The sequence below is a fragment of the Rhodamnia argentea genome, chromosome 1 (genome assembly GCF_020921035.1).
Source record: "Rhodamnia argentea isolate NSW1041297 chromosome 1, ASM2092103v1, whole genome shotgun sequence".
NCBI classification, from domain to species: Eukaryota; Viridiplantae; Streptophyta; class Magnoliopsida; order Myrtales; family Myrtaceae; genus Rhodamnia; species Rhodamnia argentea.
This window is the reverse complement of record NC_063150.1, coordinates 16,612,179-16,636,049: the sequence shown is the minus strand read 5'-3', so window position 1 is coordinate 16,636,049 and position 23,871 is coordinate 16,612,179. Positions and strand designations below refer to the sequence as shown.

At 39.7% G+C, this 23,871-nt stretch overlaps 1 protein-coding gene, 1 long non-coding RNA gene and 1 other non-coding gene across 3 annotated transcripts; 2 read left to right on the top strand and 1 right to left on the bottom strand.

The window, feature by feature from the left end:
* Positions 1–551: 551 nt before the first annotated feature.
* TRNAY-GUA lies at positions 552–639 on the bottom strand. The gene is given in 2 exon segments: positions 552–587; positions 603–639. It is a non-coding gene; the product is annotated as a tRNA-Tyr (tRNA).
* A 6,530-nt stretch (positions 640–7,169) lies between these two features.
* LOC115754639 (uncharacterized protein sll0005) lies at positions 7,170–18,124 on the top strand. The gene is made up of 13 exons (XM_030693728.2): positions 7,170–7,604; positions 7,984–8,133; positions 8,388–8,558; positions 9,002–9,145; positions 10,811–10,916; positions 11,041–11,189; positions 11,284–11,409; positions 12,769–12,912; positions 14,674–14,761; positions 15,324–15,697; positions 16,004–16,327; positions 17,248–17,478; positions 17,889–18,124. Exons 1-13 carry the CDS (start codon positions 7,350–7,352, stop codon positions 18,021–18,023), a joined length of 2,397 nt encoding a protein of 798 aa, XP_030549588.1. The 5' UTR covers positions 7,170–7,349; the 3' UTR covers positions 18,024–18,124.
* Positions 18,125–18,796: 672 nt separating this feature from the next.
* LOC115754642 lies at positions 18,797–20,547 on the top strand. The gene is made up of 3 exons (XR_004017016.2): positions 18,797–19,201; positions 19,301–19,709; positions 20,032–20,547. It is a non-coding gene; the product is annotated as an uncharacterized LOC115754642 (long non-coding RNA).
* Positions 20,548–23,871: the final 3,324 nt, after the last annotated feature.

Sequence of the window (23,871 nt, the reverse complement as noted above, 5' to 3'; positions counted from 1 at the left end):
CGTGATATGAGATCACGTCCCTTTTTCTTTAACTGCTTGAACCTTTTTAATTTTCGAAATGGGTCTTGACATGTTACAAAGAACTCGAGATCATTATGAAAGTATTCGATTCCAAATCAAGATCCCCGATTCTGCAGGGTTTGCTTCGTCGATGCTTTGTCAAATTCAAATGGCATAAACTATTTCTTAAAAATAACTCATTCGTTAGAACTCATCGTTTAATAATTTCTAAAGCATCTTGATTTTTCAGCAAAATAGAGTCGATATCAGCCGTCTTATTTGACTTTAAATTCGTAGTTCACCTAATAGTGGATAGGATTTGAATTTCTTATAATATCATATCCAGTCCTAATTTGACTAAAAATCCGGACGACCAAACTCAAAAGTATATAAGTTGAAATTGTTGGTTATATAAAAAGTAAAAGGCATTCCAATTAGATTATCAATTGTTATTGGTTACCTCACAAAAATCACTTTCAAGCCTTTTCCACATCCAAAAGGTGAAAAAAAAAAATAATAATAAAAAGCGAAAGACTAAGGGTAAAAATACATCCGACCTGCCGGATTCGAACCAGCGACCTAAGGATATGCTGAGATACACACTACAGTCCTCCGCTCTACCAACTGAGCTAAGGTCGGATTCCTTGAACTCGTTCGTCTAACATTCCAATATATTATTTTACAAAGAGGAGCTACACAGAGAAAAGCACACGCACTCGCACCCCTCCTTCCGAAAGTGTTTGAAAATGCCTCCAATCTCCAGACTTGTTCTCCTCTCACGACTCCTCATCCTCCTGTACCCCAACCTGGTCGCCAAAGCCGGCCAACCCCTCACGGCTCAGCTGTAGCTGATGGACGAGGGCGGCGAGCTGTTGACCAACTGCTGGCACTCGATGTTTTGGCTCTAGTCCTACACCGGCGAGGCCATCACGTCCTTCCTCAACGGGGAGACTAACTTGGGGTCGAGCTGTTGCTAACCGATCCCAACCATTGAGCACAAGTGATGGCCCGACTTCTTGTCCACTCTTGGCTACACGATGGATTCTCGAGGGCTATTGTGACTCCGCGGAGAAGGCGGAGCAGTTGCCGATTCGCCGGCAGTGGCTGTTGACGAGTCGAACATGAATGGTGTTATTTGGAGGTTGAATTTGATTATTTGTGGTTGGTTGTGGGGTTTACTCAAGATGAAGTGAAGTGTTTAATGAAAAGTTTGACCGGTTCATGCTTCGTTATGATCGTAACTAAACGGAAAGCAGGGCGAAAACGGTCTAACCGGGCTCAAGACAATTTTAATCAAATTATCATTTGTTTATCTCTGCTCTTCCATACAAGATCCGGATAACGCAGAGGCTCTGTTTGTTTTGCGAAAAATATTTTTCTCATTTTTTAGCATTTGGATCCCTTACGAAGCTAAGTCAATAGAAAGTGTATGCTTAAATTCATAAAAATAATCTTCTCTTTAAAAAATCAAAAATCAATTTTCAAAATATAATTGGATATCGGCACTTGGGCTAGGAAGTTTATGCTTGGGCACAAGAATGCTAATGCTTGTTTTCAGGTCCCAGGGGCCCAAGCTTGGGTCAATTGAACCCAAACTCGTGACCCCTGCGCCCATGCTTGAAATTTGAGCACCCAAGCTCGAGTCCACTGAGGCCGTGGGACCCCATTGATAATGCTTGGGTTCCCATAGTTGAGCCAGGGTCCATCGAGGTTAGGCCTGAGGCCGGCATGCTTGTGCCCAATGACTCGGCACCCGAGCTCGGGTCCACAAAGGTTGAGCATGGGACCCAAGTAGTCATGTCTGGATCTCCCACACTCAACCTTTGTGGACTTGGGCCCAGATGTGGAGGATTCGAGCAAGGGCATCGAGGCCTCGGACCTGCGCCAAAGCGTCGGAAAGCCATGCATGGGCACTGGGTTCTCGCTTTTGGCTCATGTGGACCCGGGAGCAATGCCTACGCTCTTGCTCGGTACCCAAGTGCTCTCATGCCTGGACCCCGATGCCCGAGTCGGGGTCCATCAAGGCTGGACACATGATTCTAGTACTCATGCCTGGTTCATCGGTTGTTTGCGCGCAAATCGGTAGCGTCTGAATAGTATACGTGTATTTAGGAAAATCGAGCCATATTTTTCTTTCCAAACTACGAAGAATATTTTCCGGAAGCATTGCCATTTTTCCGAAAAAAATGACTTCCCGAAACTATAACATTGCCTATCTTTCCATGTTGTCATTGAATCAATTGACTCGAACGATTCTGGAGGTCAACCACTATACTCATCAAAGGTTCGTGTTTTGCAACTATAACAATTGGCTTAAGTGGCTAGGAAATGACGTTTTTGTGAATTAGGCGCACGCCGCAGTTTGACTCCTTGCATATGCCGTTGCATGGAAACTATAATCTCATGTACGTGTGACATTCATCCTGGTTTCGGCTCAGAGTTTTCTATGTCAATCAGGTTAGCAGAGAATAAGAATGTCTTAATCAGGTGTCAAACATTACTTGTCATTTGTTTTTGAGACAAGTTGTTTTTGCCAATAGTTTTGAAGGATTTCAAGGAAATTTGATATGTTTTTTTTTTTTTTTTTTTTTTTTTGGAGTCCAATCCTCAGAAATTTATATTAGTGTCGATTCTCACTCTCGCACATCTCTCTTTTCAATAATTTCAATTAAAAAGAGGTTAGGAAAGGGCAACGAGGTTGGCTTAGGTGGTAGGGAATTTGCACTTCGCGTTCATCATGTCTAGGTTCAATTCCAGTTGCCAGCAGCCCCATTGATCGGAAGTCCACGGGAAAATTATCAAATCTGTCGTCAACATACCGTGTGCATGTATGTTCAGTCCTAAACTTTTCCAAAGCAGTTCTTTCGCTAATTGCCTCTGGAAATCTTGTGTCCAGTTATCGCCATACATCTTATATAACGTAACGGGCGGTCCGAAACTCTACTCAAAACTACAACGTTTTCCATTCTTCTTCTTCTTCTTCTTTTCTTGACAATAGGAAATGATGAGAATGTCCTTGATTTCAAGGAGCTCCTAGCTCAGAGCTCATGGATCCCAGCACCCCCAACCAAGGCCCTTTTGCTGCGGCGGGGGCCGATATGCGTGGAGGCGCAAGAGATTGAGTTGAACGTTCATTCCTCCTCCACGGTTGTCAAGCTTGTATCCGTTGAGATCTCGGCTAATTCGATGGCCACGGGTCAACCTTCATATATGGAGATTGAGCGGCTCGGGGTTCAACCTAAATCGGAAGTTCGTACAATCCTGCGAGATCATCGTGATGGTCAATAACCTCATAGCAAGATTGAGCCGCCATAGACAATGAATAGGAGAATCTCTAGGAAAAAAAGTACTTTTGCAGGGGGAAGGAAATTAAAAAAAAAAAAAAGAATGGAGAAAAATTGAGAAATAAGAGAAATGCAAAATCACTTGCTTTCATTATTTGTCAAATCATCAACCATGTCACGTAAGACGATCGAATGGCTGAATCATCACATTAGCAAATTATAATTTTCGCAAAAGCCCACTCTAAGTCTTCAATGTTAGCTAAATGCTCTTACTTTGGAGTGGAGTAACTCCCCGCCTCCTAAACTTTTAGTGTTACATTAAAAAAGAAGGAGTTGAGGAAAGAAAGAAAAAGTTAGGCTACACATGATAACGCTCCAAAAAAAGTGTTTCTGTTCCCAAAGTGTTCTCGGAATACTTTGGAACCAGAAACGTGTACGGTAAAAAAGTGTTTTCAAAGTGTATCGGGAATGCTTTTGAGAAATAGAAACATTTTTGGAGCAGAAATAGAAAACAAAAAAAAAAAACTTGCTTTTGTGTTCCTAGAACACTTTTTGGAAACACATTTGGAACATTTTTTAAAAACAATTGGGAATAATTTTTTTTTTAACACACTCTCTTCTCTTTTGTTCTTGTACGATGTCGACACTTGATTTTTGATAATTTTATTTTTAAAAAGTAATTAAAAATACCAAAATAATTCATAAAATTATGAAATCAACCTTGGAAGCTTTGGCCTAGTCTTAGGAATCAATTTTGAACAAAAAAATATTTTTCGGAATTTTTGGCTTTTTTCGAATGTATTTTAATTATAAAAATAGCCGAAAATCAGGAAAAATAGTATTCGTGGTAAAAAAAAATGCGCAAAAATAGTCCATATTTTTTATTTTAATTCCCTTTTAATTTTTCCCTCTTAAATTTTTTAAAATTCAGTTTGGGACCACATGCCTCTTCATTGAACATAATCCTAAATTGACTAAAAAATTTCATTTTAAATCATTTTAGCCAATTTTTTTTAACTTTTAGAGTCATGACATGAGACTTTAATACCCTCCATCTCACTTCAGTCCTCATGTTTGGAAAAATTGCACAATTGGACTAAAAGGACCTAAATGCACAAATATTTTTCATTTTAGTCTCCGATTTCACTCAAAGTGCAATTAATATTTTTCGAGGGGCCCCGTTTAAAGGTAATCATATTTTTAACTACTTGCGAACATTTATGTGTGACTCATAATTGTAATTTTTCCTATCTATAGAAAACATATTTGATGTTCTCGTTGTCCAATTTCAATTCGTCTTCTCTTTCAGTTTTTTTTTCTTATAGTTGATCTCGTCCTTATTATAATTTGATAAATTGTGCATAAATTACTTATACATATATTGGTTTAATTTGATTTAGTAAATTGAATAAATGAGATTTAATTTGATTTAGTAAGTTAAAAAGATAAAGTCATCTTAATTTTAATACATATAGTCCCCTTAATTAAATGAAAAAATTAGAAACAATTTTTTTACAGTTACCAAACGCGTTACTTTTTTATTTATTTATTTCGGAAACAAAAACTTTATGCAGTTACCAAACGCATTTCGGTTGCCAAAAATCGTTGCCGGGAACAAAAATAGAAACAAGTGTTTATGTTCCAAAAGTTGTTCCAACAGAAACGTTACCATACACAACCTAAATAGTGCATTTGGTAATACATTTATTTCTGGGAATAATTTCTGTTCACAAATAATTTTTTCTAATTGTATTCCATCGACGAGTTGTTGAGGAGTAAAAAATGTTCAATAACTAATCAAAATAGTAATGTGTTTGGTACGAAAAACAAAAAAGTTATATTTCCAATTCTTTCAAGTAATTATAAAAATACATGTGGAGATAGAACAATTCATATTTGGAAAAAACTGAATTTTTGTAAAGACTTCGTTGATCAAGATCTTTAAGATAACCTTAGAAAATCCAAGTTAATAGCTAGCAGGGTGTGTCAAAAATACCATAACCGGTCCTACCCAACCTGGTAAAAGAGTTTCATGATTTTTCCATTCAATTCGGGTCGGGCTAAGTTATGAGTAAATGATTTAAGGTAGTTTGATGGTTTGAGTTGTGTCGGACCAGTTCCCGGCAAGTTTTGGGGTTTTTTTTCCCTTCTCACTTGCATTCCTAATAATTTTAAAAAAGCACTATGGTTAATCAAAATATAATATTTAAGACGCAATTCAAAAATTGATAATCCGTAACCTTGTCCTCCTCGTCAACTCCTGTCACACCGACTTCCGACAAACAAAAAATAGAAATTAATAAAACTCAAGCGTTACCATAATTTTTATATTTAGCTATAAAGCATTCGAATACGAATTTAAATGTTCTTTTGTTGTTGTCAATTTTTCATGTTGCATACGAATTTTTTGGTGCATCTACTGTATGTCATCGTAAAAATTAAAAAGGAATCAAATCAATTATTTTGATTTTATCTTGACATTATTTTGATGATAAGTATACTAATGAAGTCAAATGTATAAATGGTTTTATGCAAATAAACCGATACCGGCCTGGCCCGACCCCGATGACTTAGGTATATGCGGATCGGGTATCGGGTTGGGTTGTGTTTAGCTGAGCTTGTTTTTCCATAATGACCTTGTTTCTCTTTTTATTTTTTAAAAAAAAGTAGATTTTTTTTTTCATTTTTTATTTTTATTTCAAATTTATTTCTTAGCCATTGATTTATTACAGGGGAATAGAAAAATTAACGGACGTATAGATTTCTGTTCTTTTTCTATTTCGGAATACCAAGGAATAGAGAAATAAAAATTTTAGGAAACGGTGCCAGCCACCATGAATGGAAAACCAAAAAAAAAAGTCACATCACAAATCACATTGAAATAGCAAAATAGCGTGGCAAAATTTCAATTAAGGGCCTTAAATGCCCTTATTTTATCAAATAAAGGTCCGAGGTGCACATTGTGTTAAATAAAGGCATAAAGAGCTCTCTTTGTTTCGAAGAAGGCCTGATTGAAGGGTATTTTCATCTTTTGCTCTTAATTTTATTTTCTTTCTGTTTTTTTTTTCTTTCCCACTCCCTTCCCTTTCCCTCCCCAGCCATGGCCACTCTCGCCATTTTAGTCTCGCTTGTCCTGCTCAAGACTGGCAGAGCTTGAAGGAGGAGAAGAGAGCCCTGTCTTTCATCGGGCACCACAGATCTTTCGTGGTCCAGCACGATGGCGGCCCCTGCCCAGCACCCACCGGAGCTTCAGCATCAGCAGCCAGCCGAACACGGTGTGGTTCACCAGCACCACCACCGCGATGACCGCCATCACCACGATCTCGCTCTGCGCCCGCAGGAACTTGGCCATCGGGAAGTTCATCGCGTACATGAACAGCTGCGGGGTACTGCCCTGCTGACTCCGACATGGCCGCCGTCTGCTCGATCAGCCGCAGGAGCTTCCCCGCGAAGTTGTACAGGAAGCACAGCGCGACGGCGGTCGTGTTGAGGATCACCCACGACCGCTGCATGTCGAGCTGCCCCACCCCGAAAGCCTGCCTCGCCCAACGTCGGCGGGGGCGGCCCCAGCCTGACTCCGGCGATGGCTAGGGGACAAACTGGGGAAAAAAAAGGAGGAAGAACTGATAAAGAAAAAAGAAAACAGAAAAAGAAAACAGAAAAAGAAAAATCAAAAGAAAAAAGAACAGAAAAAAGAAAAAATAAAAGGGAAGAAAGAAAAAATTGCAAAATAATAATTGAAGAAAATATCCTCCGTACAGGGCCTTCTTTAAATTAATTAGAACATTTTAAATTTTTATTCAAAATAAAATTATTTAAAAAAAAAAATATTTGGACCCTTGTATGAAATTTTCCAAAAAAGCACGGACGTTGCCTTTTTACCTCCGCTCCAATGAAGCCACGCGTTCGCCCACCCGCCAGGCCTTCGTCCCCGCTGCAAAACAAAGGACGCGCGGCAAAGGCAACAACTTCACCCACTTTGCTCTCTCCATCACCACAAGCACTCACACAATCGCTCTCTCTCTCTCTCTCTCTCTCTCTCTCTCTCTCTCTAGAGTTCCCGCAATGGAGGCGGTGTCGCAGCTCGTGTGCTGCGGCGGGATGGAGCCCCTCCGTTGCAGCTTCCCGGCCCACGCCTCGCCGCCGGTCCGATTCGAGGTTCGGAGAGCCCGGGCCAAGCCGGTTCTCGCTGTGGCCGCGGATCCTAAGCCGGTCCAGACCGGACCGCCTAAGTCTCCGTCGCCGCCGAGCGCCTTGAATGGGTCGTCGGCGTCGTCGTCACGGCCTCTGCAGTCCAAGCCCGTCAACGGCGCTTCCACGGTGAGCTTTTGCTGTTCGGAGTAATGAAATGCTGGTTGCTCTATCTTCCTCTGATTCTCCCGTGTGCTAACCAGGTTCCTGTGGAGTTCGATGAATACACTGTCGTTCTGATCGCTTATTTGCAGATGAAGAGTTGACTGAAGTGGTCATGAACGCAATACTCTCGCGCTCATTTCCTCCGCTTTGTCTAATTTTCCTTTTTCTGCCCGTGGAAGTTTCGTGTGTATAAATTTCGGTTTTGAGGATCACCCTGAGAAATTGGGCAAAATTTATATCTTGTGTATGCGCAGTTTGAGAGAAGTTTAGTTGTTTCATCGATTTCATTGAGTCGATTCGGGTGTCGGTCAATTTACCTTTTCTTCTTTACGTGTGATGGCAGAGAATAGGAGATGTCTCGCAGGAGATTAAGAGAGTGAGGGCTCAGATGGAGGAAAATGAACAACTAGCAATACTCATGCAAGGCTTGAGGGGTCAGAATCTGAGGGACGCACAATTCGCAGATGACAATATTCGACTTCGTTTGGTTGAGGTACGTCATCCTCTCTGCAATTCTGCTGATAAATGATGAGCCTTAGTAAAACACCTGCAAGTTCTGAGTATGCTGTATCTTGATGTGCATTCGTTGTCACTCGCTTGTGTTGCCTGGAACATTGATGCTTCTGTAGTTTGTTTATTTATGTGATGGAATAACTATATTTACTTGTGCATAGCACAGAGTGATGCAAGATTGTTGAGAAAGTCTCAAAGCTCTCTTTATCTCATATCAATGCCAATACTTTACAGGTGGACGAGAGCAGTGAGTTTTTGCCTTTGGCGTATGATCCTGCTACCATCTCTGCTTACTGGGGAAAACGTCCACGAGCTGTTGCTACACGTGTTGTCCAGTTACTATCTGTTGCTGGAGGGTTTCTCTCCCGCCTTGCCTGGGATGTGATAAATAAGAAAGTTAAAGAGGTATTGCTATTCTGTTCTTTCATCGTGTGTAACCTTTGGTATGTATGTTCTGTTGCCGACTTAAGTATTTATTTGAAATAAATCCTTTTTTTTTTAATGTAGAGAATACTGTTTTAGAGATTCAAAGATGAGTAGTCCCTTCTTCTGGCCATAGATGAGTATGAAGCTTCAAAAGGCTAAATATAAGTAGTTAGGGACTCTGGAATAAACTAATGTCTTGTGATTGTCTATCTTTTGATCTTTTCACTAGCTTCTTGTTTCCATTTTGAAAATTATTCTGCATCTCTTTGCCTTAGTTAACCTAATGGTTCAATCTTTGTCAGTCAGTTGTGCTTTTATGTGAAGTTGAGAAATCATTTCTGCGTTCAACTTCCAAAATCAACGTGCAAATCCTTAATTCTTATTGGTGTCTATGTGCTTTGATTCCTATGCTTTATTATCAGAATGAAGTTGCTAGGGCAATAGAGTTGAGAGAAATTGTAACTTCCTTGGGTCCAGCCTATATAAAGCTTGGTCAGGCATTGAGCATTCGGCCAGACATTCTTTCACCTGCTGCAATGACTGAGCTGCAGAAACTGTGTGACAAGGTGAACATCTCCTCCTCTTTTACTTATTTCATGTGTACAATGCTTTTCATTTTTTTTTTCAAAGTTGGCATGTACCCCTCAAATTGATACCTCCACTACTGTTTTTATGATTCTATTGCGGTATTCGAATTTCAAGCGAGTAATTCACTCGTCTGTCTTCGATGATATAGAAGAGAACGGAAAATGTGAGGTTTTCAAATCTTGCAGAAGTCTCATTCGAGGGAAGGGAGATTTAATTCTCACTCATGATTCGGGAGTATGGATTGCAAGGCTTTAACACCATTTTTTTTCCTTTGATTGATGCTAGATTTGTCATGGAATCTTAAGCCATCTTATGTCATTCCATGAACCTATTTTGTCATTTACTTGCATAGGTCTTACTTGCATAGGTCCCCATGCTCTGACAATCTGAGCAGTCTGGTTTGGGTTCTTCTGCATTCACATTGCTCCATTATCTTTATCATTTTTGTACGCCATGGTCAATTTCATGCTCTTTACATTCTTGTTGGTGTCACCTCTGCAAATATGGATTGTTGTTCCGTTGATTGCCATTAGCTGGCATTTCCAATCCACAGTGACATGTGTTGTGATGTTGCATCTTCATAGAATTATATTAGGTGACGGACATTTCCATGGTTGATGACTGCTATTGGCTCGACCTCTGGTGGGCAACAGCACACCATTACCGTGTTATTGTTGTTAACATTCCGCTTCCTGTTTGACCCAATTATTGACACTCAGTTTCTGCTTCCAATTGCAATTTTGGCTGAGTAATATATGATGGTGCTAGAATCTTTTTTTTTACTCGTATCAAGAGCATTTAGTTTTTGTTTGGTTTAAAATTTTGCAGTCTTGTTAAAATGGATCAGGATTGTTTTTCTTTTCTACTACCACGCCCACCACAACCAACACTGCCAAATTCCACATGAACTTTTTCTCTCTAAGAGATCTGCTGCATGGAATCAACCCTTTTCCTCTTGTGGACTGGTTACATAGATCTTCTAATGTTATTTAGCCATGATTGTGAGGACTCATGCCTTGTTCCAGTATATGTGCTGGATTCTAGTTTTTAACAAGTATTGTTGCTTTTGTTAAAATGTTACGGGCAGTCCAGGTGGCTGATGTAGGCTGCCTGTAGAATGGCATGCTCAATTCTTCTGAATTCGTACCACATCGAACTTCCTTGACATGGTCTCCCTTTTCTAATTCCTTTTGTTTTGAGTTTCTCTTCATCTATAAGGGTGTATCTAACTTTTTCTTTTCTGGGGAAAGGTTTTTCGTCCTCCCTTTTTCTTTTTCTTTTTTTTTTTTTGGGGGGGGAGTTGTATACATATTGGGTCATTCTGCACAGCTACATAACTCTGTTATGTGTTAGCGGCTTGCACAATCTCAAGATGAGGGATATTTGACAGGAAAAATGAGCAAAATTGGAACACCTGTCATGTGGCTGCCATCTCTATGTTAAGTTGAAGTGCCTGTCTTTCCTTCACTCAGACTGAATCATCATCTGGAAATATATGACTGCATATGCAATTCTGCAGCTGATTTGTAACTTGAATAGTAGTGAAGTGTAGACATGCAAATATGAAGTCTCTCACTTTCTATATGCATTTGTCTGAAAATATCATCTTGTTTATTCACATTTCTGTCTGCTGAAATGTGAAGGTTCCTTCATTTCCTGATGATGTCGCTATGGCACTTATTGAGGAGGAGCTAGGTCGACCATGGCATGAAACCTACTCTGAACTTACTTCTTCTCCAATTGCCGCAGGTAGTCTTTATGATTTACTTTCTACATTGTTTAGTCAATATTAGCTGTTATTAATAGCATCTCTCTTTATTTTACAAGTGACTTGTATTCATTAGAGGATATTTATTGTTGAGATCTGTGGCAGCATCTCTTGGACAGGTATACAAGGGCAAGTTAAAAGAAAATGGAGATACAGTGGCAGTTAAGGTTCAGAGGCCCTTCGTTCTTGAGACTGTGACCGTTGATTTGTTTGTCATACGGAATTTGGGTTTGGTTCTTCGGAGGTTTCCTCAGGTAGCATTTTATATGTCATTGTTCGGGTGGGTATGATAGCTACAGCAACCAATTAGTAGCCTTCAATCTTTTCGTGATTTTCTTCATTTCCCAGATCTCCGTAGATGTGGTTGGGTTAGTTGATGAATGGGCTGCCCGCTTTTTTGAAGAGTTGGATTATGTCAATGAGGGTGAAAATGGGACACGTTTTGCTGAAATGATGAGGAAAGACCTTCCGCAGGTGAGATTAATTCCTTGATGACTTATTTGATTGCAAGAAGTGGAAGTTGTATAAAATTCTTTCTCATCACTGCATAAACCATAAGGTTAAAAATCTGTGAATTTCAATAATCCAGTATTTTTACTTTCTTTCAGTTAGTTATTCTTATCTAGTGCTTTTGAATCTTATATATTTCATGTTATGCTTTAGGGTGTTTAGATACGTCCTATTAAATGTTAGTGGGGCTAGAATTTACTTCTAGATGATCTGTAAAATTATGTAAGACCACTGCTATCTGTTTTAAAGTTTTTTTTTTTTGGTCGTACTGTTTTTAAGGTTTAAGCGGCTAGATAATGCGCGATTTAATATTTAAATATTAAACTCTCCTTCCCCCTCAGGGGCTTGCTGGACTTTGGCCTAAAGACCACAACATGGAAATATATAATTAAGGAGGCAAATAAGAGGCTTGAAAAGATTTGAACTTAGTTGTTTCTGGTCTGATATAATTTAAAAATTTTTTGGTAGTGCTGCCAATTGTTCTAAAAGTATAAGCTATTAGATGAAAGCATGGTTTAACTTTTAACAAATTTTAAAAGAAATTATTATATTTGGAAGCAAAAATAACACAGGCTAGAGTATAACACAATATGATGGAACGACTATTTGTCTCATCTCTCTTTCTCCCTGTTTCTTTGCTCATCCCATCTTGGGTTGTTATTCTTGGGTGATAATCTTCCCAGGGAGGAGCATCTGTTTTCTCCTGAAATTGTCTGATCTAGACGCATAAATCATGTTTAGGGAGTCCATGGGATATTTAAACTAGCTTGACTGCTGTTTTCTGATTTTTGGGTTGTGTTTTAAATCCATGACAGGGATGGGTTGATTCTTTATTCTGCAAGATATTTCCAAGGCTTGGTTTAAGAGGTCAATGTGGGCTCATGGGCCTACTTATAGAATATCATATTCTTGTGAAGATGATCATCTTGAATTTTGTATCATACTTTGGCTGGTGATTATTAGTTGGCATTTAGTTGAGGAAATAACACCACATTCCGCAGAATGATAGTGGCTACTTTAGTTTTTCACAAAGCAACTAGACAGCCCAGTCGATATAAAGTATGAGTTATTAATGTGACAAACCTCCTTAGGAATAGAAATCCAAAATGCCTGCCTTTTCTTTTCCAAGTTTAATAAACTATTGATAGGACCAATTGATAGGAGCAAGGATTGGATGAATTTATGTTAAGTGCTTGCCTGCAAATCAAGTAAGTACTTTCTGCTGCTATCAAAATCATGTGCAAATCTTCCTGAAGTTATGGAGTTTATTGTTAGTGACTTTGCTTGATCTTTTGATTATTTATCATTAAAGGCTTTTCTCAGGTTGTTGTACCTAAAACATACACTAAGTACACCTCAAGGAAGGTTCTTACTACAGGATGGGTAGAGGGGGAAAAGCTGTCACAGAGTACAGAAAGTGATGTTGGAGAACTGGTTAATGTTGGAGTTATCTGTTATTTAAAGCAGGTAAGCGACCTGATCTAATGGTTACTCATGCTCTTATATAGTAGGACCTTTTGCTGTGAAACTTGGGTTCTTCCTACTGCTTCTGTATATCTTGTCTTTGTGCATGGTTAAATGTTCTACCTAGGTCAATGGGCTTTTCAGTATGTTCATTTTGTACAGTATATTAGACGCCTCACACATATCTATCCTTTAGTGTGTTGAAGCGAGGATGCCTGTATCCTTTTCCACAAATTCGAAGGGAAATTTACCTAAGTTTCCTTGGGGTACCGCCACTACAATCATTCATCGGAAAGAACCTACCGAGATCAAAAAGGATGAAAGACAGATTAAGGGAACCAATACCCTCACAGCTGTGATGGGGGAAATCACAGAACCTGGTTGCCAACTTTGAAGCTACTTTCAATTTGGTTATGGTTATACTTTTCGAATGGATTTGCTTGTCCATTTTGATAGGAAAAAAATAGGTAATTGAAAGCCAATGTGGCACTTCACAAAAGCTACAGGGCATGTTAAACGCATGCCATGTGGTATGTCACGTCATCATTCCCTTAAGTTTTAGTATAGATTGAAGAAGTAACCCCATTGGAAATACTTAACGAGTATAGTGAAATAGTAACATGGACAGACTTCTAAAGGCGCGATAACTTGATTGAATTATTACCTGTAGGTTGAATGACCATAGTAGTCCTTGTGCTTATATCCATCTCCATTCCAATTTTCGAAGATGATCCTAAGCTTTGGAGGCTTTAAGGTTTTTTTTTTTTTTTTTGGTTTGGTCAAATCTCGTGAAAAATATTTGGAGTATAGTAACCTTCCTTTTTTCTTTAATTTTTTCATTGTAACTGGTGTTCATTGTATAGCATCTCAAAGGAACAGTTATTCACACCCCTTGGTGTAGTCATTAGAGCCGACATCTTACTCTCATAATCGATTTGTCGAAATAGGTCACAGCTTGCAGATTATTTCTATTCAGTTGCTGCTTTTCATGGAAAATATTCACAAGAGTTCGTTGGATTTGGAATTGGCGTTTCCATTTTCTAAGAGTCTAGTGACTGTTATCATGCTTTGGCGAAGTCTAGCTCGACTTTTAGTCCAATTTTATAGGATGAATTTGCAATGGCACATTTTTTTTTTTCCTCGAAGAGTTGATGTTGGAGAGCTCAAATGAAAAGTTCAATAAATGAAGGGATTTGATTACTGAAAATTGATAGTTTGTGTGGGGTTGTTTCTCCAATTAATTATATTAGGCTGTGTATCCAGCCAAAGTGTAAGAGTAGCCCTACAAGAAATTAACAAGCAAAACAAGATTAGTAGAGAGAATGAAATTAACAGCTGGTTCGAACTCTTTGTTTTGCAACTTTCGTTTTTAAGGACATCTAGCGCTGGCAATGAGAAGGCAGGGGGAAAAATTTTGTTGAGCATTGTCATGTTATCTCTCATTGATATGAATATGACAGGGTGTAGACTGCCATCTGATACATTTGTGATACGAGGAGAGCAGATTTGGACGCGTCTTGCTGCTTATGCATAACATCGACAGATCATCTCTACTGTTTGTCAATAAACTCCGCATTAGTCTTTTTGTGCTAGTCCTCACGATAATAAACGATGAATCTCTTCTTGTAAACTTGCATGATTGCCATCTTCTAATCTCTGTGAAAGTAAACTTGTTTCGCATCTTTGTACCTCAAATGTGGTGGCTCAATGATACCTTCGTTATAAAATTACAAAGGAATTACTAGTTTATGCTTCCTGTCGCAGTTGCTTGACACTGGATTTTTTCATGCTGATCCACATCCCGGAAACTTGATTCGTACTCCAGATGGGAAGTTAGCCATTCTGGACTTTGGTTAGTTTCTTTTGGGTCTTAAAGTGAATTACTAGTATCATGAATCGCTCAGCTTTGTTTTTTTTTTTTTCTTTTGGCTCCGTTTTTCTTACAACAGTTGCCTGGCATAGGTAAACAATATTTTAAATAAATTCATCTGTATCCAACATGTTGACTGCTCCAGGAAGTATGCTTTTGTTTAGTTAGCTTCCTTGGCATTAATGTGTTTATACTACTTGTACCTTCTCTATTAGATACAGGGAAATACATGCTTACTAAAATGGAAAAGAAGTATACTACATGTACCTTTCTCTATTAGATTCCCAGGAGCACTTGCTTATTGAAAAGGAAAACAAGAGGGAAAGATATAGAGGGATGAAATTTATGCTTGTGCGGAAGTTCCTATTCTTATTTTGTTTCTTCAATGTCTCAGATATGTAAGATGCAGATACATTCAAATATTGCCATCCCTTAGGAATATCGTCAGTTTCTTCATGAGAATTTTGTATATTTCAGGAAAGAATATTGTAGGATATGCACTTGTGCTTCCCAAGATGATGTGTGTTTATTTTTTCTCCCATAGGACTTGTTACAAAATTAACTGATGATCAGAAATATGGAATGATTGAAGCAATTGCTCATCTCATTCATCGAGACTATGATGCAATAGTCAAGGACTTTGTAAAGCTTGATTTCATACCTGATGGGGTCAACTTAGCACCAATTTTGCCAGTTCTTGCAAAGGTTTTTGATCAGGCCCTTGAAGGTGGAGGGGCAAAAAATATCAACTTTCAGGAGCTTGCATCAGATCTGGCTCAAATAACCTTTGATTATCCATTCAGAATACCCCCCTATTTTGCTCTTATCATCAGGGCAATAGGGGTGCTGGAGGGTATAGCTTTGGTTGGAAACCCTGATTTTGCCATAGTGGATGAAGCTTATCCTTATATTGCTCAGGTGAGCGGAATTATCCTCTGTACTGTGGTAGTCTTCTTACCTTTGTCTGTGAACTCATACAGTTGCCTATCTATAATCTATTGCTTAACTAATTGGAAGTTTCCTTTATGCCTGGACTATGTATGTTATTATTGTTTCAATGTGAAGTAATTTTCTGCAAAAGTAAAGTTTCGGTTCGTATCTTACATGGAATTGGTTAGTTTGGTTTTACTTTGTTACTAGAAAACCTGATTGCAGTGATTGTGTTGTTTTGCTTTTTCAATATCCTTTTCTCACTGTTTTGACAATACCTTTTGTCCTTGACAGAGGCTCCTCACAGATGAGTCTCCACGTCTCAGAAATGCCTTAAGATACACGATTTATGGAAAATCTGGGGTATTTGATGCTGAAAGATTTGTTGATGTGATGCAAGCTTTTGAAGATTTTATTACTGCAGCCAAGAGTGGTGGTGGAGAGGATATGAATGGAGATATGGCTGGACTTGGCATTTTAAGAAGTCAAACGAGTAGTATTGTTCCACGGTTCCCATTGAATGCATCTCAAACAGAGGAGCCAATCCAAACAAGGGCTGCCTTATCATTTCTATTATCTGATAAGGGAAATCTCTTCCGGGAGTTCCTTCTGGACGAGGTATGAAAATCCATTAAAGCATGGACTATATTTTATCACCTCTTCCACAAATAAGAGTATTCATGTGTACGACCTGTGACAGTAAACGCTCTCAATGTTCCTCCAGAACAGCCTAAAGGTCTTGGGAGTGAAAAAGAAATTGATGCAACTAAGGATCTTTATTCCTAGATTTATGACACATTCTACGACTGTTCTCGATGTTTAATCTCAGGGGAGACGTCTTTCTGATAGTGTTGAAACTGGATAAAGATTTTTGTATTTTATGGTTACGCTCCAGTACCTGAGTGTCCTTGATGGATTATAAGAATTGCCATATGTAGTGCAGTTAGGCAAATCTATGATGTTTCCAATAGGAAAAATTGTTGCATTGATGTCAAGGGTAAAAGCTCCTTATTTCACAGAGAAATATCAGAAACAAGTTGTCCTGTATGGATGAAGCCAAATTTGCTGTAAAATTTCTCAGTAAACGATTTGAATGCAGCTATGGAGTTGCAATTGGTCTTTCCCTTGTCGTACAGTCCTTTATAATGAACTCTCTGTATCCCGTGATAATAAACCGGTTTATGAGAGTTTAGTGGTGGAATTACCCAGCTTATGATTCACGTGCTCGTCCTTATCAGTATTTCTTTGTGTTTTTGTTGCTTAAAGCACAAGTTCAATTTGTCCAAAGTGTGGTAGCTTTTGAAATAGACTGGTAAGTTGGGTGCCTCTTGACATGGATCGAGTTCAGTAGTTATATAAAAATAGTGGCAGTGGCCTTTGGACCGCTATCACCCAACCCCACCTATGACTGGGGCCAATGTCTAGTTGCCGTTCTCGAGGAGGACTAGTTTATTTGAGAAATTACTTACAATTGATGCTCACATGTTACTCAAGAACATCTCTGAAATACTGGAATATTGTCCTCTCCATGCTTACAGATTGTGAAGGGAATTGATGCCCTCACCAGGGAACAGTTGGTACAAATAATGGCAGCCCTTGGGTTGCCTAATGTGTCTCCTGTTTTCAGTATGGTCCCTTCATTCGGACCCATTAAACCTGCTGCACTTCTCCCAACAGTAACAGAGGAGGACCGAGTCGTATTGAACAATGTTCGAACTGTTGTCGAGTTTCTCACTGCTGGAAGCTCAATCTCACGGACCTCAAATCAGGTAATAGGTGTTATGCTTTTCAACCTTTTCAATTATGAGGATGTGCTGAGTACAGATTTTTAGTGCCTTCAGTTTCCCCCTTTTCACTCAACTTCTTTTTGAAAATGTGATTTCCTCACAAAGTAAGTTAGATAAAAGCTTTCCCCCTCTATCAGTTAGGCAATGAGGCAAGATGAGGATGAACGATATCATCTACCTGCCCATAATATCTTGTTTCTTTTAATGTAGTTCCCTGATCATAGAAATCCTCTTTATTAGCATACTCTGGTTCGTGTAATCGAAGTATTGAGTTTATTGTCCATGATCCTCCCCTCTTTTTTCCATGTTTCGTCGTTGAAGTTGTTCAAGTTGGTCTTGGTCTCTTTTAAATTGAAAGACAATAACTTTACCATTCTATATGCAATGGATAGGGTGCGGATGTCGGTCGGATTGTCCAAGAGCTGCTTCCAGTGTTGCCAGGAATTTCAGCCACAGTCCTTCCAGAGGTGCTCAGTCGGTTATCTTCTCGAGTACTGGCGCGCATAATCCGGGATTCATTTTTGTAAATCGCTGACTCTCACTGATTTCATGTGGTAACTGTGCATAAATATATCGACAATACAATGGCAGATTACGTCAATAGTACATAAATTACGGGGACGGCTAATCTCCTTGTATGCAATCTCCTTGTATATAATGACAAATGTCAATTAGAGAATTGGATAGAAATCTTCATCCTTCATCTGTCGACATCTACAAGCTCGTGCTTTGACCTCGGTGTGAATAATAGGAGGTTTTCTGTTGCACAGAGAGAGGATCTTCTTGTCGCCCTCAAAACCAAGGGATTCATAAAGTATATCTCAGCATAATCTGGATCTTTTCATTGTTAGTGAAGCATAAGATGTTTGGTGAGAGATGAAGGCAGTCGTTATATTGCGATAGATAGAATCAATCATATGATTCGTGATAATGCTAGCACATGCTCTTCTTGGGACCGGACATCAGTTTCATCGTCTCTTGGCGTCTGCCGGTTAAGGTGGAAGAAGCAATTTTCGCGTCATGGCCTAAACTGCAAGACAACATGAACCCTTTGTCCAGATTAGCCTCGTTTTCGCCGGAACATGTTTCATGCCCGATCGATACCCTTAAAAGAAAAGAGGAAAAGGAAGAATGCCTAGATCTCCAATGATGAAAAGGTTGAAAATCACACTAAGCTCGAGAAAGATGGAAAAAAAGATTGGGAGATAAGACTTACTATATTTCACGTGATTACGATACAAAATCCAACGTCAGACAACTCTCTCTCTCTTCATGATTGTTCGCCACTGTGCATTTTGTCACGGCTTTGCCCTCTAGATATTAGCAAAAGAGAAGATTTCAAAGATAACACCACTTCCCTCGTTCCCTCACTCCTGTATATTTGCTTGCTTGCTTCCATCATGATGTTATGATGGTGATCCAGCAGATGACCATTGATGGATCACCCAATACGTCTCCAAAGAAAGTTAAAGATAACCTTTCTCTCTCCCCCTCTCACAAGTTTTCACCTCCCCAATGAGTGCAATGACCAAAAGCAAAAGAGTATCAAGCTTAGTGGGGGGTGGAGGCACGGGGCAAAATCATTAGGCCTCCATCGACGAGCGACATAGCGAACATACGCCAGTCACTGTGCAGAAAAACATTCCAGGTCTATGTTCTCTTTTCTCAACGGGGAAAAACTATCATGCTGGTGCACTGAGAAAAGGTATCATCTTTCTTACATCAACCTTCTTGGAAATGTTGTGTCACTCACTTTACTCGCCGTAGTTCGGTCCACAGCTCTGAGTTCACCTTCACTTGTCAGGTCTGCCGTGTCCATGATAAACGGGAAGGTTGCTGAGAGAGGCCAAATCTGCACTCCTGGCGGCCTCGGCACAAAACAGGTGCACTTCTTTGGTCTGCTCTTGCTATGCCCCGTCGCGGAGTTTCGGTGGTAACGGCGAGGCGAGAAGTAGAGATCATAGTGCAAAGAAGTCGTCTCCCGTAGCGCAGAGAGATGGGGTGGCGGAAGAGCTACGGGGTAACGAAATCGGAGGTCGAGTGAAGCGCCATGGTGGGCCTTGTCATGGTCATGGTGGAGTCCCTATTCATAAGAGCAGCCTCAAGAAAGCCACTGAACCGAATGAACATCGGCGAAGGTCAGAGTGCAGGAAAGTCAATTGGCCCGATGCTCACGGGAAGGACATTGCGGATGTGCATGAATTCGAGCCGAGGTAGGCTTGTCACTCCTGCTTATTTAACTTTCATCGTCAAAGTCGTGTTAAAGGTTATTTTTATGTATTCTTGCGATGTCTAGGGCATTAACAATCGGCAAACATTTGGGTTTTAGTTCACACAAAGATACTTTCCATTGCGAATAAGAATTTGGTACAGCCAAAAGATGCTAATATAATTGCAAATCAAAAGAGATGTAGCTCGATCGCAATCCTTTTATGAGATGAGACATGACAAAGCATAAGATGAATTCCAAAGTTTTGAATAATAAACTTCATTTCCCGGATTCATTAGGACCTCACATTGTTTATACTGATGTAGTGTTTCGGAAGATGGAGAAATTGGAGGGGTTAGGAATTCCTGTGTTTGTTCAGTTCAATGAAACAGCACGTGCCAAGGTACAAATGTCCAGCTTGTGAGTACCTGATTTTCTCAAGTACTTTATGACCCCAAATGCTGTCTTCTACTCAAATTCCCACCGGTCAATGGGGAAATCATCAGTACATGGTAGCATTTGAGATGAAAAGTCACTCTCAAAACATCTCTCCTGATTCAACTCACCAAGATAACTGGAAATTCGAATGAAGAATTAGTGCGGGGTTCTGTCTATCGTTGCATGCACTGATCCAGGCTTAGCGAAGACAATATAACATATGAAACATTCTTGGTGATTGTCTTTGAACTGTTAGCTCAGCTGATATATTTAGCCAATTCTTTCAGTATTTGTATTTAAGTAGATTCTGTCCCTTGTCTGTGTTAGCCGAAATTGAAATGTAACGGGTGAAACCACAAGATCTTGCAGCTTCTAATGTGTTAGACATGACTGTTGCTGAGCAGCATCTGCTGTTCCCTCTTTGCTGGTAAACTCAAACAACAAGTTTGCCCTTATAGACTCGAACACTAGGGTTGGCAACATATAGAAGATAGGACAAAATGATCCTATGGGATACAAACAGAAGAAAGTTTACTGAATCAAATCTGACCACAATACAAACATGACTTAACTCAAAACTGATTCTGGTCAACTTGATGCGTTTTCAATTTTCTTTTTATTTAGATTTCATATTCAGTAGTATTAGGAACCAGTTTTCCGGCTGTGAATAAGGTAATTAGGGTGTCGATGTCGTGAGGGTCTCTCATGTATGTGATATTCCTTTAGGCCTATTGAGTGGAGATGTAGTCAGTTTCTGTTATTCTTTCCTCCTCTCTTCTATGGATCCTAAAAATTAATGGAAGAAAGACCGAAGCCCTAACGGGTAGTCGGAATTCAAAAATTTCAACAATCAAGATGAACGCTGTGACAACCCAAATTTACCCATCTCTACTCGATACCCAAATCAATGTATTATAGATTATCATCATCTGCTTATGACAGTTATAACGACTTCCTTAGTATTACAATTTAGGCCAGTTGTCTCCTGAGATCAACTATATCCTTTCATTTGCTCTTCTGCAGCGTCTCGTCAACGTATTCTTCCCCTGCATAATTGACCATACAGTCGGATTAAATGTTCTCCCTGACCTCCAAAGTAGCGTGGACAAGAAATTTTCCGAAGTGGTATTGGCTGGCATTTGCTGTTTCTCGTTGTTTAGAAGCGGAATCAATCTTCGCTTGGCGCAGGTGCTTTGAATGATTTTCCAAGAAGTTCTTCACACCCGACATTGTGAAAATAATCCCGAAAAGCATGCTTCTCCAAGATATATCAATTAGAAAACAGGAATGGGAGTCATTGAAATTTCCACGTGAATCAATATATGTGAGCAAGACAGGATTTCATGTGCAGTTGCTATGATAGATACCAGCGATAATGGAATTGGCAACTTTTACTGGAAAATTTTCTACATAGAAGAGTTGTATATGGATCAGCTAGAGTTCTAGAGGTCTAGACCATCATCTCCATTGGCAGAAACATCCAATTAAATAAGCACTGTGCGCATCCTATCTAAAGGTCTGCGTTTTAGTGAAGAGCCAATTCTGATCAACTCTTCAACCCGGCATAGCATGCTGGAACCAATCACAGCATGACGACATTAGCAGGTCATTACCACAAAAAGAATGCCCCTCCACGATAGGCCCGAATGCTGCCGGTCGGGGCAGGGATAAGCTTGCTTCAAAGGTCATTAATGAAATGACACCCATACCATGTACTTTTCCTTGCTTTCATGTGGAACCGCATATAGCTGTTGATCTACATAGTCCGTTAAAGAAATGCTATTCTAATGAGAATTGTTTTCCGAAAAGTATACCGGAAAAGGCAAGCACAAAGAACAGACAGGTTCAGCTGATTGAGTTTGGGATGTGCTATCTGATAGGTGTGCTTATTTTTCACATCTTTCTTTTACATGATGCCAGCCATGTCTCTCATATGTGGATTTGGTGCATTGTGTTACAAACTACAGCCGTTTCCTTCTTTGTCGTCATATCACAGTATGCATGTGGATTTCCTCTCGATGATTTGTCCTGAACAACCTACAAAACTGAGCAGATCTTTGGTAGACGGCAACACTCTTGCGGCGCTGTCCCAGCTGAAAGTCCACGCACTGAAAAACTGTCCAAACAGTTTAGCTCTAACCTTTGCAAGTTCCGGCTGCTTTCCTGTTTCTGATGTTATGGAGTTGATGAGAGCTTATAAAATGTCTTGCCTCCACCTGATGAATCGAAACTCCACTTGCAACAATTTATAATTGCTAGTATATAAGAGATTTTTGCCATTGCTTATAGTTTAACCTAGTGATCCATGGCCACCTGCACATCTATATGCCTTTTAATTTCCTACTTGTGAAAAGATGGAACTTCCAGAGGCATAGCTAGGCATGCTACTGAGGAGCTAAGAAATTTTGATTCCATTTTGTATTTCATGGTCTTATAGCCGAGAAACCAAACATCAAGAAATCTTCGACGATCGGAAGCGGAATCTCCAAGCAACCTTCTGCTCTTCATGCACAGAACACAATCCTACTAGTTTGTGGATGCTCTATCAGACAAGGTGCCCAAACCACCCAATCATGAGTGACTTCATGAATCTTGTTATAAAGGTTGTTTGCTTCTGATATCGAGTTGATATGAGCTGTTTTCTCCTCGTGATAATCGGCAGAATACTTCTTTTCCCCCACCAAGAGCCAATATTAAAGGCGTAAATGAACTTGCCCGAAAATGAAAAATTGTTGTAAGAATACCTTCATCACACTACTCAGCAAGTCTGAATGGACAGACATGCATCCGGTATCAAGGAACAGCAGAGCCCTTTCTGCCGAATGACAATAACGACGACCCCCAAAGCCTTCTCCAGCCTTGCTGTTTGGGTTGCATTGATCCGCTCGGAGAAACTATTCGGTTTATGGAACAATCGCAGTTACAATATAACAACATTAACGAACATGAACTAAGTCTCCCCAGATTAGCCATATGAACCCTTTTAACCCGTTTTTGCGCTCGAATAAGTCGCTCGATAACACCCGAAAACAAAGGCCTTTCTTCTCGGTTGGTAGTTTTGCATGAACTGCATGAGGGAACAACTCAAATCAGTTCATGAGCCAAATTGTGAAAAAAGACATATCCAATCAATCCTGCTCTGATTTGTCTGTGGGGACCTCACCGAAAAGTTGAGCTTTTGTTCAAGCACGCCCAAGCGAAAGTTAAAGAGGCATTGGATGCCAAATGCTGATTGAAGTACCGACAGGCTCATGATAATTCTAATGCTGGTGCTGGAACAATAATTACAAAGATTGCATGTGTGACCATCATTCATGCACCGTAAGCTTCTACTGTTACAGGGCGTGATAAAGCCATCATGAACACCCAACAGTGATTTGATTTGATTTGATTATAGGGTTTCAAGAAAGGGAAATGCTTTCTCGACAGTATTGTCGGGAACAGTACAATTTCAACCGTAGATTCACACACCATCACCGCGTGTTCTACATATAACACTCGTTGATTGGAAGGTCATATGATCATAAATAACCGACAGATCTGTCACACTGTCAAGCTAGAAGCTTTATTAAAAAAATCATGATAGGGGGTGAATCTTTTCGGAGGATATTACCTGGTTTCGAAGACCATCTGAGAAAAAAAAAATTGGAGAGTGACCACTTCAAGAGAAGGGCTAAACAAAGTTGAACCACAAATAACAAATAAGTTACCACTTAATTAGGGAAAAT

Excerpts from the sequence above, each read along its gene's own strand:
- LOC115754639 (XM_030693728.2), top strand. The coding sequence starts at position 7,350 with ATGGAGGCGGTGTCGCAGCTCGTGTGCTGCGGCGGGATGGAGCCCCTC. Across the intron at positions 11,190-11,283 it reads TTCTTCGGAGGTTTCCTCAG|ATCTCCGTAGATGTGGTTGG; the intron begins GTAGCATTTTAT and ends TTCATTTCCCAG. Across the intron at positions 11,410-12,768 it reads TGAGGAAAGACCTTCCGCAG|GTTGTTGTACCTAAAACATA; the intron begins GTGAGATTAATT and ends GGCTTTTCTCAG.